The sequence below is a fragment of the Lithobates pipiens genome, unplaced genomic scaffold (genome assembly GCF_037356315.1).
Source record: "Lithobates pipiens isolate NorthernLeopardFrog02 unplaced genomic scaffold, aLitPip1_a1.2 Scaffold_13, whole genome shotgun sequence".
Lineage (NCBI taxonomy): Eukaryota > Metazoa > Chordata > Amphibia > Anura > Ranidae > Lithobates > Lithobates pipiens.
In genome coordinates, this window is record NW_027507718.1 from 28,141,840 (window position 1) to 28,159,553 (window position 17,714).

The following is a 17,714-nucleotide window of genomic DNA, read 5'->3' on the forward strand; positions in this document are numbered from 1 at the left end:
TAATTAACTTCCTTATGTCTCGTTCAGACCCCCCCCAACACTGAAACCATGTCCCCCTGTCATATTTATGTGTATACATATATATATAGTGTGTATATACATGTATATATAATGTCTGTGTGTGTATACATGTATATATTATGTAGGGGGACTCTTTATTTTACTAACATTAATCACACCGTGTGTCAGTGTATTGAGCTGTGATTATTTATCACTGCTTAATAAATTGACATCTCTGTGTATCAGTGAATTTCTAGTACTGTAATCTCGTAAAGTCTCACGAGAATGCAGTATTAGGGGCCATTCTCCAGTGTTAGAAACGTTTGTAGATCGCTTCACTTCTCCAAGGGTCAAGCAATCTACTCCGCTTTATAAACTGGCATACAGAGGAGAAAGATCTCCTCTGTGAATGCCGGAGAATGAAGCAGTGAATAGATTTCACTGCTTCATAAAAGGACACCATAGTGTGAACCCAGCCTTAAAGCTCTGGGAGGCACCGGTGCCAAGAGGATAATAAACACAAAAATAACTGGAGCTCCTCTTTAAGTTCATCACTTTTCCTAATAATTTTTTAATAGGGAGAGATTGATCTGCCATTTGTATTCAACCTCAGCAAGAGGTATAGTTTGCATTTTTATATTAAGAAAAATACACCTGTCTAATGCCCCATACACACGATCAGAAATTCCGTCAGAAAAAACTTGGATGGTTTTTCTGACGGAATTACGCTCATGCTTGCCTTGCATACACACATTCACACAAAAGTTCTCTGAAACTTCGACCGTCAAGAACGCGGTGATGTACAACCCTACGACGAGCCATGAAAATGAAATTCAATGCTTCCGAGCATGCATCTAATTGTTTCCGAGCATGCGTAGGACTTTTACCCATCAGAATTTGTACAGACGATCAGAAGTTCCGTTCTGAACTTTTTCCGACTGAAAAATAGAGAACCTGCTCTCAATATTTTGCTGGCTGGAATTCTGCCAGCAAAAGTCCGATGGAGCATACACACGGTCAGAATTTCTGACCAAAAGCTCTCATCCGACTTTTGCTGGCAGAATTTCTGATCGTGTGTATGGAGCTTAACATAATCTTAATGAGAATTATTAAAAATAATTAAAATTATTAATATTATAAATTATTCAAACAGGGTGAGAAAGTATCAATAAATAATTTGTTATTTGTTTTGATGTATTTAAAAAGCTTGTTGTGTTATTTTTACATTTTTTTTGTATTTTTATATATATATAAAATAATGAGCTTTTAATTAAACAACCTATTTGAATAGGAACATAGATAACTAGATAGATAGATAGATAGATAGATAGATAGATAGATAGATAGATAGATAGATAGATAGATAGATAGATAGATAGATAGATAGATAGATGGATAGATAGAGGGATAGATAGAGGGATAGATAGATAGATAGATGGATAGATTAGATAGATAGATAGATAGATAGATAGATAGATAGATAGATAGATAGATAGATAGATAGATAGATAGATAGATAGATAGATAGATAGATAGATAGATAGATAGATAGATAGATAGATAGAAAAAAATAATACATAAAGAGAACAGACAAAAATAAAAATAGAAAACATAAACAGAACAGGAAAAAAAAAGAAAATCTTAAATCAGAGCAAAAGCATTTTTAGGGGAGGTACTACTTGGAATAGTGTTCTATTTCCTGACTATGGATGGATCTGTCCAATCATCTCTTTGTATGCAAATAAACTTGTGTCCAATCTTAAATAAAAGACAAAGGGGAAGCTAGTCTTCAGTCAGGACAAACTCGCTGAGCCTGACTAACACTATACTTTATTCCACCTGTGTTTCAGTAAATAGCCTCAAAATGTCATCCGACAATAAGCAAAAATCTGATGGGATAAGTGGACTGCCTGCTCCACTCAGCAACTTGGAAATTAAATACACCAAGGTAAGAATCAATTACACTAGTACTTATGCTATTTTTTTTTGCATGACAGTTTTCAGATTTCTTTTAGTTTTTCAGATTTTCTTCTAGATTTTTAGTATAATACTAGTTTTATCATTGCATTTCAGTACATTGTTACGTGGCTGTTCAGAAGTTCATTATTATAATGTATGAGAAGGGAGTAAACAACCCTACACCCTTGTGAGTTTATCTAAGTCTGTCAGAAGCTGAGACATATGCAGCATGTGTTATTTTGCTATGCAGCCAAATTTTGTGAACAAATAAGTTTGTACTTTTTTTTTTTTTTTTTTTTTTTTTAGGCATGGAAAAGTTAACATTCTTAGTGCTGTTAAAATAGTGTGAGTGGTACGTTAAGAAGAAACAACTGTTTAGAAAACATTTGCACAATTTCTCTGCACTATCCATCTGTTTTGGAATGCTTTCACTTGTACGTGGGCCAAGTAGATAGCAGAGAACAAGATTTTTTTATTTTTTTATTTTTTTTAACCGCTCGAAAACCAAATACTGAGTACATGTTAGGGAATGCTGTGTGTTAAATTCAGATCTTGGGTGAGGGTGACATGTTTTTTTTTTTTTTTTTCCGGTTTCCCCATCTGTAAGTAGCAAGCAATATTCACAAACACTTGTAGACTGATAAAACATTTCCATACAAAATGACTGTTGAACTTGTGTACTTTAGACTTTGCCAGATACTAATGGAATGTAGGCCTGCTGAACTTTTTGACTATGTTATATCTTTTAGAATGCAAAGTCTCAAAGTATTATGTGTCAGACTAGCACTGTGTACAATAAATCTGTTTTTTCTGTGCCTCCTGTTAGGTATAGAAGTGAAGATTCTGTGAACATTTGTAGAAAACAAAATAATAATCATTTTTATCCCTCTAGTTTATTGATTTTCTTTTAAAAATACACTTACCCAAAATGTAGTTTTATTCACAAGAGCTGAACAAATAGTACTTTATGCTCTTCATAATTATGTTACATGTAGAATGTTAATTTGTGAAATGTGCATGCTTGGCAGCGCAAGTATCTCGGCTTAACCATGTTATTTTCTTGAATAAAGAGGCTATTATGAATCGCTTCTAAAAACAGTTAGTTGACATGTTTTAAACCACATGCTGCATTGTGAAGCACTGATGTAAATGACACAGTATAATGCTTTCAGTGAATTCTGTCCTTTTTTCAAAATATATCACTTTCTAAAGTGTGCCGGTGGCTATCAACTTCTGATTTAAATTAATAAAGTCTTCACTACAAGACTTTTTTTTTTTAAGTAACGGCTCTAGTTAAAAATAACAGTGCTATTTCATCTGCCCTTTGAATGATATTTATGATTTATTTAAGTGATGAGCTATTGGCTTTTTAAATAGAGAAATTTCAATGTTCTTTTGCTTGAGATTGCAGATTTGTCCAATCTGCAGAAAAATGTGAATCACAATTTGATTCCGGACTGTAATGGCTTTCCTCAAAATAGACAGATCGACATACAAACATTCAAGCAAAGGCACCAATCACTAATTATCCTCATGTGATTAGCATTGAATGGCATTTTACAGCACAGGATAGGTATAGCTGTATGATATAGAACAGGGGTGCTCAACCTGTGGCTCTCCAGCTGTTGTGAAACTACAAGTCCCATCATGCCTCTGCTTTTGGGAGTCATGCTTGTACTTTTCAGCCTTGCCATGTCTCATGGGACTTGTAGTTCCGCAACAGCTGGAGAGCCACAGGTTGAGCACCCCTGATATAGAAGAACACCCTGTATAAACACTTAGAATATCATACAAAAAGTACTGCTTTTGAATCGATCGCACGATAATCTGATCATTAGTACACAGCTGTCATCCGAAAAGGGACAAACACTAAAAAAAATTCCGCATGATACCAGATCGTAGAATTTTCACTAAAGTGAATCAGTTTTAGTTTGAAAATACAATACAAATATACTTCAACACATTACATCACATATCACTTCCGAATTTTTATTCTGTCATATGAGAATCTTTATACTTTAGTAACCTATTAGTTTTCAATATGGAGATTAGCATCCAAAAAAAAATGATGATCTTTCATCCGATAATCTCATTGTGTGTACTAGGCTTTAGGGGGAGAGTTACTAAAAGTGGTGCACACAGAATCTGATGCAACTGTGCATAGTAACCATTCAGCTTCCAGGTTTTATTGTCAAAGCTTAATTGAACAAGGTTAGAAGTTGATTGGCTACTATACACAGAGCTATGACTAAGCACTGTTAAGGGTGAAATGCGTCAGTTCGTTTGTCCCATTTTTGGCTGTGGCTTGTATCTGTGAGAATTTTTACTAATAAAGGCTATATTCTGGAGTGTGACTATCCAGAACTTCCTTTTTGCCTCTGGTTACTATACACAGTTGCACCAGATTCTGTGTGCACGACTTTGAGTAAATCCTCCCAAATGTCTAAATTAAATGTATAGGCAGAGGAGATAATAACACAACACAACACTGAACTATGACTTTAATATTCTAAATATTTTAGAGTCTGGAATTATTAATTTGTTCAGGTTTCTGGAAAAGCACACCCCCAAATGTATGGTCATGCTCATGCTAAAAACAAGGCGAAAACATTATATTAAGGAAAACACTTTACTTCAATCTGTAAAATGGATGAGACGAGCTTATACTAAACTGTAGGCAATTTAAAACCAGCTATAATAAGTTACTAATTACATGATCACTTCTCAACCTTCCAGTATAATGTTTCTCCATAAATACGTTCCTTCTTGTATCCACCTGGAGAATTCCATGGAATTTTTCATTCATAAAGATAATGCTACTTTTGGAAGTCTTTTTGATCTGATCCCTTGAAGTGTGTGAATAATTTTCAAGGTTTCAATTGATAGTGCTAGTGAAAGGTGTAGGGCGAAGGTGTTCGTTTACAGAGCAAGGTGTGGTAGCTGTAAGCATACAGTATCAAATGTCCTCCATCCCTTCTAAAATTTTCACTCGTGGATACTCTCACTATTCTGATAGCTGTAGTGTCTAAGACACAGAAAAATACATTTTGACAAGAGTAAATTCTTGTTTCCACCTGTCAAATTTTATAATAGTAAGATAAAGGTGTGTCATAATTCAAATAAAATCTTGGATTTTGTGAAGCGGCAAAGTATTAATTTATCTGCCCGTGCATGAGACAATCAGCATAGTTAATTTATTCAATTAGACCTAAGATGATGATCATATTTGACTTCTGCTGGTGAGCGGATATTAGATTAATAATTATAGATGCATAACATAACTGAACTCGTCTGTGTATATGGTCATTATTAAATGACCACTTCAGATGACTGAATTTTACTAATATAAGATTATCTCATGCTTTCAGTTGTCACAAATTAGCCACCCAATCGCTCAATAATTTTTTTATGGACCTCTTTAGCATGTACAAACAGCATTATTTAACAACAGATGGACATGGCTTGACGTATACTGTATATTAAGTAGACATGTGCATTCGTTTTCGTCCGAACGCATTTTCGTCCGAATTTCAGCTATTTTCGTTTTCGTTTTGACAAACGATAACGAAAGCACAAAATCCGAAAAACGAAAATCCGACATAAATAAATGCTTTATTTTCGTTCGTTTTCGTTGTTACAACAGTTCGATATAGAATAGGAGATTGGGTCCTGCCCCAGGGGACATATCAATGCAAAAAAAAGTTTTAAAAACGTCCGTTTTTTCGGGAGCAGTGATTTTAATAATGATTTAAGTGAAACAATAAAAGTGTAATATTCCTTTAAATTTCGTAGGGGGGGGGGGGGGGTTGTCTATAGTATGCCTGTGAAGGGGCGCATGTTTCCCGTGCTTAGAATTGTCCCTGCACAAAGTGTCATTTATGCAGGAAAAAAAGTCCTTTAAGGGCCTCATCCCCACAACCCTGGCCGGTGGTTGTGGAGGTCTGCGGGCGGGGGGCTTATCAGAATCTGGAAGCCCCCTTTAACAAGGGGACCCCCAGATCCCGCCCCCCCCTGTTTGAAATGGTAAGGGGGTACAAAAGTACCCCTACCATTTCACAAAGAAAGTGTAAAAAATGGTTAAATAAAACAAACACACTTTTGAAAAATTCCTTTATTAAAAATAAAAAAATAAAGGGGAAACCCGGGGTTCCCTGTGACGTAGGGGTGACCCGCACCCCTCTGATGTAACACAGGCAGGTTTCCGTTACATCAGAGGGGGGCGGGGTCACCCATACATCACGGGGAACCCCGGGTTTCCCCTTGCGTCAGAGGGGGGCGGGGTCAGGTGACGGGTGGCCCCGCCCTCCGTATATAAGAAACGTCAGCCGCCGGAATGCCTGTAGTGTCTCCGTGGAGGAGACAGAAGAAGGATGGATCGCTGCGCTGGATGAGATGAGACATCGCTGGAGAGATGACCGTCCGTCGCTGGATAGCAAGAGTGGATTACCGCCGCTGGAATCTTTTTTTTTTTTTTTTTTAATAAAGGAATTTTTCAAAAGTGTGTGGGTCCCCAGATTCTGATAAGCCCCCCGCCCGCAGACCTCCACAACCCCCGGCCAGGGTTGTGGGGATGAGGCCCTTGTCCTCATCAACATGGGGACAAGGTGCTTTGAGGGGTCACAGACCCCCAAAGCATCCTCCCAATGTTGAGGGCATGTGGCCTGGTACAGTTCAGGAGGGAGGGGGGGCCGCTCTCTCGTCCCCCCTCTTTTCCTGCGGCCTGCCAGGTTGCGTGCTCGGATAAAGGGTCTGGTATGGATTTTTAGGGGGAACCCCACGTCAAATTTTTCTTAAATTTGAGGCAGGGTTCCCCTTAATATCCATACCAGACCTGAAGGGCCTGGTAATTGAATTTGGGGGACCCCCACGCTTTTTTATTTTATTTATTTATTTATTTTTTTATCAATGACTTTCAATGAGTGTTCTCTGTATTACGGAGCCGACAATTCATTATAGCTGCGAGTGATTTTAAAGGACTTTTTTCCTGCATAAATGACACTTTGTGCAGGGACAATTCTAAGCACGGGAAACATGCGCTCCTTCACAGGCATACTATAGACAACCCCCCTCTACGAAATTTAAAGGAATATTACACTTTTATTGTTTCACTTTAACCACTTGCCGACCGCCGCACGACGATATACGTCGGCAGAATGGCACGGGCAGGCATATGGGCGTATATATAAGTCCCTGCCTGCCCGCGGGTGGGGGGCCCGATCGGGCCCCCCCCCGGTGCCTGCGGCGGTCGGCATTTCTTCGAGAGCGATCCGGGATGAGGGGGCGGCCATTCATTCATGGCCACCCCCTCGCGATCGCTCTCGACGAATGGAAATCCCCGGTGACATCACTTCCTCTCCTGTAATGTAAACACAGGAGAGGAAGTGATGTATTCTCTCCTCCGTGTCGGTATTTTCCGTTCCGACACGGAGGAGAGCGGATCGGTGAGTTGCACCAACACTCTACACACACAGTAGAACATGCCAGGCACACTCACACCCCCCCTTTACCCCCCGATCACCCCCCCAATTACCCCTGCCCCCCAGTCACAGTGACACCAATGTCATTTTTTTTTTTTTTTGCATTGGTGTCATTTGTGACTGTAATAACTGTTAGGGCAGTTAGAGTTAGCCCCCTTTAGTTCTAATGTACCCCCCTAACCCCCCCAATAAAGGTTTAACCCCGTGATCACCCCCCGTCGCCAGTGTCACTAAGGCTGGGTTCACATTGCAGCGGTTTATGAGAACGAATGTGATTCGCACCGCACTGCAGTGCAAATCACATCCGATCTCTGTGCGATTCGAGTTCAGCCATTCGCCGCACCCGCCGCACCCGCCACACCCGCCGCAAATTCGCACGGGACCCTTTTTTTGGCCCGCAGCAGAATCGGATCGCATGGGTGTTCACACCATGCGATCCGAGTTTGCAGATCGCACTGCGATATGCGAACTGATCTGGGGGTGTCAGTAACATTTCACTGACACTCCCAGCAGTTCGCATAGGGCAGTGTGAACTGCCGCCGGGAGGCATGCGATGCGGGAACCCGCCGCGCATTCGTGGCGTTCCCGCATCGCTCCAGTGTGAACCCAGCCTAATAAGCGATCGTTTTTCTGATCGCTGTATTAGTGTCACAGGTGACGCTAGTTAGGCAGGTAGGTATTTAGGTTCGCCGCAGCTTTTTATAGCGCCAGGGACCCCCATATACTACCGCATAAAGCCCCCTGATTGCCCCCTAGTTAACCCTTTCACCAGTGATCACCATATAACTGTTACAGGTGACGCTGGTTGGTTAGTTATTTTTTTATAGTTTCAGGGCACCCGCCATTTATTACCTAATAAAGGTTTAACCCCCTGATCACCCGGCGGGTGTCATTTGTGACTAATAACTGTTAGGGCAGTTAGGGTTAGCCCCCTTTAGTTCTAAGGTACCCCCCTAACCCCCCCAATAAAGGTTTAACCCCGTGATCACCCCCCGTCGCCAGTGTCACTAAGGCTGGGTTCAGATTGCAGCGGTTTGAGAACGGATGTGATTCGCACCGCACTGCAGTGCAAATCACATCCGATCTCTGTGCGATTCGAGTTCAGCCATTCGCCGCACCCGCCGCACCCGCCACACCCGCCGCACCCGCCGCAAATTCGCACGGGACCCTTTTTTTGGCCCGCAGCAGAATCGGATCGCATGGGTGTTCACACCATGCGATCCGAGTTTGCAGATCGCACTGCGATATGCGAACTGATCTGGGGGTGTCAGTAACATTTCACTGACACTCCCAGCAGTTCGCATAGGGCAGTGTGAACTGCCGCCGGGAGGCATGCGATGCGGGAACCCGCCGCGCATTCGTGGCGTTCCCGCATCGCTCCAGTGTGAACCCAGCCTAATAAGCGATCGTTTTTCTGATCGCTGTATTAGTGTCACAGGTGACGCTAGTTAGGCAGGTAGGTATTTAGGTTCGCCGCAGCTTTTTATAGCGCCAGGGACCCCCATATACTACCGCATAAAGCCCCCTGATTGCCCCCTAGTTAACCCTTTCACCAGTGATCACCATATAACTGTTACAGGTGACGCTGGTTGGTTAGTTATTTTTTTATAGTTTCAGGGCACCCGCCATTTATTACCTAGTCTCACTAGTGTACCCCTAAATTTAGGGGTGTCTACTTTCCAAAATGGGGTCATTTGGGGGGGGGTTTGTGCCATCTTGGCATTTTATGGCCTTCAAAACTGTAACGCCCTTAGAAAGCCTGAAGGCGGTGCTTGGTTTTCGGGGCCCCGTACGCGGCTAGGCTCCCAAAAAGTCCCACATATGTGGTATCCCCGTACTCAGGAGAAGCAGCAGAATTTATTTTGGGGTGTCATTTCACATATGCCCATGGCATGCGTGAGCAATATATCATTTAGTGACAACTTTGTGAAAAAAAAAAAAAAAAAAAAAAGTTTGTAATTTTCCCGCAACTTGTGGCAAAATATAAAATATTCCATGGACTCAACATGCCTCTCAGCAAATAGCTTGGGGTGTCTACTTTCTAAAATGGGGTCATTTGTGGGGGTTTTGTGCCATCTTGGCATTTTATGGCCTTCAAAACTGTAATAGGTAGTGAGGAGTGAAGTCAAATATTTACGCCCTTAGAAAGCCTGAAGGCGGTGCTTGGTTTTCGGGGCCCCGTACGCGGCTAGGCTCCCAAAAAGTCCCACATATGTGGTATCCCCGTACTCAGGAGAAGCAGCAGAATTTATTTTGGGGTGTCATTTCACATATGCCCATGGCATGTGTGAGCAATATATCATTTAGTGACAACTTTGTGAAAAAAAAAAAATAAAAAAAAAAGTTTGTAATTTTCCCGCAACTTGTGGCAAAATATAAAATATTCCATGAACTCAACATGCCTCTCAGCAAATAGCTTGGGGTGTCTACTTTCTAAAATGGGGTCATTTGTGGGGGTTTTGTGCCATCTTGGCATTTTATGGCCTTCAAAACTGTAATAGGTAGTGAGAAGTGAACTCAAAAATTTACGCCCTTAGAAAGCCTGAAGGCGGTGCTTGGTTTTCGGGGCCCCGTACGCGGCTAGGCTCCCAAAAAGTCCCACATATGTGGTATCCCCGTACTCAGGAGAAGCAGCAGAATTTATTTTGGGGTGTCATTTCACATACGCCCATAGCATGTGTGAGCAATATATCATTTAGTGACAACTTTGTGTAAAAAATAAAAATAAAAATTTTTTTTTGTCATTATTCAATCGCTTGAGGCAAAAAAATAAAATATTCAATGGGCTCAACATGCCTCTTATCAATTTCCTTAGGGGGTCTACTTTCCAAAATGGGGTCATTTGGGGGGGTTTTGTACTGCCCTGCCATTTTAGCACCTCAAGAAATGAGATAGGCAGTCGTAAACTAAAAGCTGCGTAAATTCCAGAAAACGTACCTTAGTTTGTAGATGTGACAACTTTTGCGCAAACCAATAAATATACAATTATTGACTTTTTTTTTACCAAAGACATGTGGCTGAATACATTTTGGCCTAAATGTATGACTAAAATTGAGTTTATTGGATTTTTCTAATAACAAAAAGTAGAAAATATCATTTTTTTTCAAAATTTGCGGTCTTTTTACGTTTATATCGCAAAAAATAAAAATCGCAGAGGCAATCAAATACCATCAAAAGAAAGCTCTATTTGTGGGAAGAAAAGGACGCAAATTTTGTTTGGGTACAACATTGCATGACCGCGCAATTACCAGTTAAAGCAGCGCAGTGCCAAAGTGTAAAAAGACCTCTGGTCATTTACCAGCAAAATGGTCCGGTCTGAAAGTGGTTAATCATTATTAAAATCACTGCTCCCGAAAAAACGGCCGTTTTTAAAACTTTTTTTTGCATTGATACATGTCCCCTGGGGCAGGACCCGGTCCCCAAACACTTTTTAGGACAGTAACTTGCAAATTAGCCTTTAAAATTAGCACTTTAGATTTTGAACGTTGGAGTCCCATAGACTTTAATAGGGTTCTAAAGTATGCTATATAGTTAGCTCCGTCAAATCTTCTTTATACATTGACAGACACCATAAGCCTTCCAAGACAGATTCGAACATAATTCATGTGGATTTTCGGACAATTTTTGAACGAAAACGAAATAAATAAAAACGAATTTCGGGAGTAACTAAATAAATTAAGTTTTCGGACGAAAACGAAATTCCGAAACGAAATATTTTACTCTGCACATGTCTAATATTAAGGCAAAACTTTATTTTTGCATGATAGAGTATAAAATGGTGATAAATTATCCCTGTCAGTGTTTTTCTTTTGCATGTGTTCCATTGGGTGTTATCCCTTGACATTCAATCCTAAATACACATCAGGAAGTGACAGGAAATACCTCCAAGTTGTTGGACACTAGAACAGGGGTCCCCAATTAAAATCATTTGTTTTAGAAAATTGCTTTACAGGTTTTGTTCATTATTTTCTCTTTAGCCATTTTGCCTTCTGGAGTTTCCTCCTTCCAGTGTCACTTGAGCTTATAATTGCTCTTTTTTGGTAAAGACTCTAGAGACACTGGAATTATTTATCTATAACATTAACTTTCTGTGTGTTCTTTTGTAAAGCGTAAAACAAAAACTCTTGTAAAGATTGAAATTTCTAAATTATCAATGTCATTTGGCAATTGCTCCATCTTCTAAATAAGGATAATATAAAAAGAAAAAAAAAATCAGATTTTAGCACTAGCTGAATTTAAAAAGAAATTTCCTGATTTTGAATTAGGAACCATTAACGGGTCCTATGTTCCATGTTCCAGGTAGTTGCATGTTCGTGTTAATTGTTATTAATTGGCAATTGCTCCATCTTCTAAATAAGGATAATATAAAAAGAAAAAAAAAATCCGATTTTAGCACTAGCTGAATTTAAAAAGAAATTTCCTGATTTTGAATTAGGAACCATTAACGGGTCCTATGTTCCATGTTCCAGGTAGTTGCATGTTCGTGTTAATTGTTATTAATTGGCAATTGCTCCATCTTCTAAATAAGGATAATATAAAAAAAAAAAAAAAAAATCAGATTTTAGCACTAGCTGAATTTAAAAAGAAATTGCCTGATTTTGAATTAGGAACCATTAACGGGTCCTATGTTCCATGTTCCAGGTAGTTGCATGTTCGTGTTAATTGTTATTAATTGGGTCACTTATTGGTTCAGTGTCTATTTGGTTTTATCATGATCCAGGGTTTAGATGCCACCAGAGCATGATCTGCATGATGCATGTTGTCCCTGCAAGGGCATCCACTGGGTGCTCCAGTTTCTTCCCATATTCAACTTCATAATCACTTAATCACTTAAAGTGCACGCTGCTAGTTTTTTTTTTTTTGTTCAATCCAGCAGGCTGAACGGAAAAAAAAACCTGACAGCTCAGGAGGAGCTGCTGTACTAAGAATCCAAAGTTAGTACAGTGGTCTCCCCTGCTTTTCTTTTGTGTTCTGACAGAGGGGCGACCCCCCTGTCAGAACACTCCAGTCACTGTGATCAGGAGCCGATCGGCAGACCTTTTTCAGTCTTGCCCTGGCTGCAGTACACATGGGCCAAATGTTGGCCAATTCTATTGAGCCAGCCAATACCGATCAACATTCGGCCCATATGTACAGGGTTATAGCTGTAATTTGCAGTGTATTCGTGTATCAGAGGAGATACATTCAACATTTTAGGAGATTTAAAAGAATATTTGTGCATATATACTTATTGTGACTAGACTGTTTCCAGCAGCCATGGTCTTAGCGGAGGTTCATATTCCCTTTCTAAGCCCACTGTAAATTTTCTGTAAACTTCCCCATGCCAGGAGGGCATTCATTAAAGTCATTTCGTAGCAACTGCAGCACCGTCTGGATCACTTCGATCCCCAGAAATGGCTGCACACAGCTGTGGGAGAACCTAAAGACTTGATAGTTCACCACTTTGAGTTCTGCCTGTAGATTCAGAGGTAATTAAAAACACCCTGTCACCAGCCTACACAATTGCATGTAAAATACAGAAAATCCAATAACTTTAAAAGCTTACTTACAATGTTTTTTTCTTTTCCATAAACAGTTTTAAATCCACTTGCAATATGCTTTGAACTTGCTAGAACAATTGACTATTCCACTTCCTGGCACAGTCTCCTTCTATACCCCTACTCTCTATAAAACCTTTTATGTAGTTGCTGGGGGAGGAGTGAAGGGGGATAGTATAGATTGTCACTTGATTGACAGATGTGAGTCTTCTGGGACTGCTGGCATCACATCCAAACCCATCAGCAGCTTTTGGATGGATGCCTGCCCACAGTTAATTAACATGCATACAATATGTTAAATGCACATATAATCTTACATAAGAGCTGTTTAAATTAATAGTTTGGCAACAGGGTCCCTTTATGGCTTGTTTTAAAGTTCACTGCTTGTTAGGAATATGAAGATACTTGATTGTTTATAGACTGGCCCCAGGTTAAAAAATGTTGTGCATGTCTCTGTTTATTTGTAGCAGTAACTATAGTGGCAATTGTAGTGGAATCTGTCATAGCTCACTCAAAAGCCACTTATGTTTTTCTTATTTTTTTATAATGTAGAGACATAATGTAGAGCATATTTATGAATAACCTCCAGATAACTTCTAGAGATAGGGAAGAAATTAAAGTGATTGTAAAGCCTTGTTTTTTTTTTTTTTTTTTTTTTTTAAATAACAAACATGAAATACTTACCTCCACTGTGCAGGATGTTTTGCATAGAGTGGCCCCGATCATCCTTTTTTGGTGTCCCCCGGCGGCACTATCAGCTCCTCCCCGCATCGTATAACCCCCTAGGAGAAGCGTTCACCCAGGGGTTTACATTGCAGATGTGCTCCCAAGTCCAGCATTTGTGTCCATAGAAGCAGAATGAAGGACTCGGCCCCGCCCCCCGGAGCCTGCATCATTGGATGTGATTGACAGCAGTGGGAGCCAATGGCTGCACTGATATCAATCTATCCAATCAAGAGCTGAGAACCCCAGGCAGAGAGGTAGAGCGCGTCTCTGCCGAAGGAACGAAGGGGGTCAGGTGAGTAAAACGGGGGGGGGGGGGGGCTAGGGGGCTGTCACTGTCAGAAGTTTTTTCACCTTAATGCATAGGATGCATTAAGGTGAAAAAACACAAGGGTTTACAACCCCTTTAAGAAAGGCAGCCCAGTAAAAGCTAAAAAAAGTTATTATCCAACTAGGATTTTCACTACATCTGGTAAATATCTGACTGTTGCTGATTAATTACAAATTACTAATCTACAAGATCTTGCTCAAACGTACACTGAGCAAAATTATAAACGCAACACTTTTGTGTTTGCCCCTATTTATCATGAGCAGAACACCTCTCCAAAGTGCCAGACGCCATTGAATGTGAGCATTTATCCACTCAAGTCGGTTATGATGACAAACTGCAGTCAGGTCGATGAGGATGACAGGCATGCAGATGAGCTTCCATGATATGGTTCCTGACAGTTTGTGAAAAAATTCTTTGGTTATGCAAACCGATTGTTGCTTGCAGCTGTATGGGTCGCTGCTCTCAGACGATCTTGGAGGTAAAGATGCTGCATGTGGAGTTCTGGGCTGGTGTGGTCACATGCGGTCTACAGTTGTGAGGCCGGTTGGATGGACTTCCAAATTCTCTGAAACGCCTTTGGAGATGGCTTATGGTAGAGAAATTAACATTCAACTCAAGGGCAACAGCTCTGGTGGACATTCCTGCAGTCAGCATGCCAATTGCATGCTCCCTCCAAACTTGCGACATTTGTGGCATTGTGCTGTGTGAGTGGCCTTTTATTGTGGCCAGCCTAAGTCACACTTGTGCAATATTCATGCTGTCTAATCAGCATCTGGATATGCCACACCTGTGAGGTGGATGGATTATCTCAGCAAAGGATAAGTGCTCACTAACACAGATTTAGACAGATTTTTGAACAATATTTGAGAGAAAAAGGCCTTTTGTGAACATAGAAAAAGTTGTTAATCTTTAAGTTCAGCTCATGATAAATAGGGGCAAACACAAAAGTGTTGCGTTTATAATTTTGCTCAGTGTATATTCTATATAGACCTCATTTGTATTTTTGATATCCACATGCATTGACACCTTTACATGCTTTAAAAATGCATTAAACGCCCCCCAGGTATCTTAGTGCTAAATACCCAAAATACTACCACTCTTTGGACAGCAAAAAGAAAAGAGGAGTGGCTATATGTTTCCCTTTACCCCCATATCACCGTAGCAAAGGATAAAATTGGTAGATATATCATGGTGGTTGGCCATATCCACGATCAGCTAGAATCCCTTATCTCCTACTATGCCCCTAATTCAGGACAAGTTGAATTCTTTGCCATTATGCTCATGGTCTTAATGCCCAAGGTCCAAGGATAGGTGATTCTGAGGGAAGATAGTAACATCCCGCTTGACCGTACTCTAGACAGATCCGATCATGTTAGGGCAGTCCTCAAACAAGTACCCAAGAATAGCAATAAGATAGCTTGTCTACTACATCTTTATGGTCTGGTTGACGCTTTGTGGGAAGACAATCCCTCCACTAGGGACTTCATACATTTTTCTCATGTGCATAAAACCTATTCAGGCATAGATCACATATTCACTCACACAGCGCTATTACCATACATAATGTTGACAAAAATTCTGACTGTTCCATGGTCCGATCATTCCGCTGATAAAATGTTGTTCTCTAATCTATAGATGAAGCCATATCCCTCTCCATGGCGCCTCAATGCATCCATGCTAAATTATCCCACCTTGTACTCAGAAATAGAAACTGAATTATGCAAATATTTTTGGGATAATTTATCATTGGATAAATCTTCAGCCATAAATTGGGCTGCCCATAAGGCTACCATTTGGAGGAAGTTTATTCTGTTGGCTGCTAGATCTAAATGTAATCGTGACAGCACCATCAAACAGCAGGAAATAGAGTTACAAAACCTCCTAGAAGAACAGAGAGTGGCTCCTTTGATTGATATCAGACACAGAATTGACTCGAATTGGCTAGATGGCCATAAATTTGACTCTCACCACTCAAGCAGAAAAATCCATTCGCGGGTTAAAACATAAATACTACACTATGGGTGATAAACCTACTACCCTGTTAGCCAGGAAATAGGTGCATAAGTGAGGGATAAAAATCTCTTGATATTTCCGATAATATTGACCCAAAAATCCATCTGAGCCTGGGGACTTAGATGGGTGTAGGGAATTTTTAGCCGATTTTAATTTCTAGGCTCGGAAAATTATCCTTCCATAAGCTCAGTGTGGGCTTGCAGGAAATGAGTACCCCAGAAATATTCTCCGGCATTACCCAGACTGAAATTGTGTAATGGACAACTGACTCAGAACCCACAATCGATAGTACGAGAATTTCAAGACTTTTTCTCGACACTATATCGCCAACAGGCCCAATTCTCAAAAGAAAAAGCGCACGAATTATTTCAAAATATCCATCTACCGCAGCTTCAGCAAGCCCACACTGAGCTTATGGAAGGAGAATTTTCCGAGCCTAGAAATTAAAATCGGCTAAAAATTCCCTACACCCATCTCAGATGGATTTTTGGGTCAATATTATCAGAAATAGCACGAGATTGTTATCCCTCACTTATGCACCTATTTCAATGACATCCATAGGGGTAATTGCAATCCCAGCTCATGAAAGTACAGCGTACATACTCGTCATAACGAAATAGGGCAGGGGCCATGGAGATTGCTCTAATTACCGCCCAATATCCTTGATAAAAGTGGATCTAAAAATAATGTCCAAAATATTGACCAGTAGACTGAATTATTTTCTTGCACGTTATATACACCCCGATCAAGCAGGATTCATTCCTGGCCCACCAAGCGTCTGACCAGACCAGGAAAATAATAGACATCATTTCAGCTGTCTGCTCAGATTGGGATAGGAAGGGGCCTAGATGTGGCATGCTGTTATACCTAGATATTTGGAAGGCCTTTGACTCCCTATCATGGAACTACCTCTTCTATGCCTTATCTAGGTACAGATTTGGTCAGAATTTCTTGTCGACTCTAAAAGTCCTGTACAGTTCCCCTACAGCATCTTTAATGATTAAAGGCTAATCGTCCAATTCCTTTCCAATTCAAAGGGGGACTCACCAGGGCTGCCCGCTGTCACCTTTATTGTTTGTACTGGCTATAGAACCATTAGCTATCAAAATCCACGAGTGCCCAGACATAAAGGGTATAGAATGTGGGGTCAGAGAACATAAATGTGCACTTTTTGCAGACAATATCCTAATGATGGACTCCATTCCCATCACCACCCTTCCCAATCTCTATGGCACATAACAGCCCTTGTCATGGCTCTTGGGCCTCTCAATTAATCAAGAAAAATGCCAGGCACTAAATATCTCCTTACCGTATCAGATAATGAAAGCCCTCCAACTATCATATAAGTTTGTTTGGGAACCTGTAGCTCTCCCCTATCTAGGTATATGTCTATCTCCCTCCATACACGTCCTATATTCCCAAAATTACCCTGCACTCTTCAAACGCCTAACGGCATACTTGCTTAACTGGCAGATCCACCCCCCAACGGGGTTCGGTAGACTACACTCCCCCTGGGTTTTGTACCTTTTTCGCACTTTCCCAATTGCTTTGGTTAGAACTGATTTATTAATTTTTGCAAAATAAGCTCTTTCAGTTTCTCTGGGGTGACAAGAGGCCTAGGGTGAATAGACACACATTATACACCCCAAAACAAGGGTGATCTAGGAGTCCCCA

General features: G+C 40.6%; 1 protein-coding gene across 1 annotated transcript in view; it reads left to right on the forward strand.

Moving 5' to 3' along the window:
- The first annotated feature begins 1,776 nt into the window (after window positions 1–1,776).
- Window positions 1,777–17,714, forward strand: part of ALDH1A1 (aldehyde dehydrogenase 1 family member A1) — a 99,052-nt gene continuing 83,114 nt past the window's right edge. Inside the window, exon 1 of the mRNA XM_077474939.1 lies at window positions 1,777–1,948. Within this exon, the coding sequence (XP_077331065.1) occupies window positions 1,865–1,948 (84 nt within the window). The 5' untranslated portion in view covers window positions 1,777–1,864. The remainder of the gene's footprint in view (window positions 1,949–17,714) is intronic.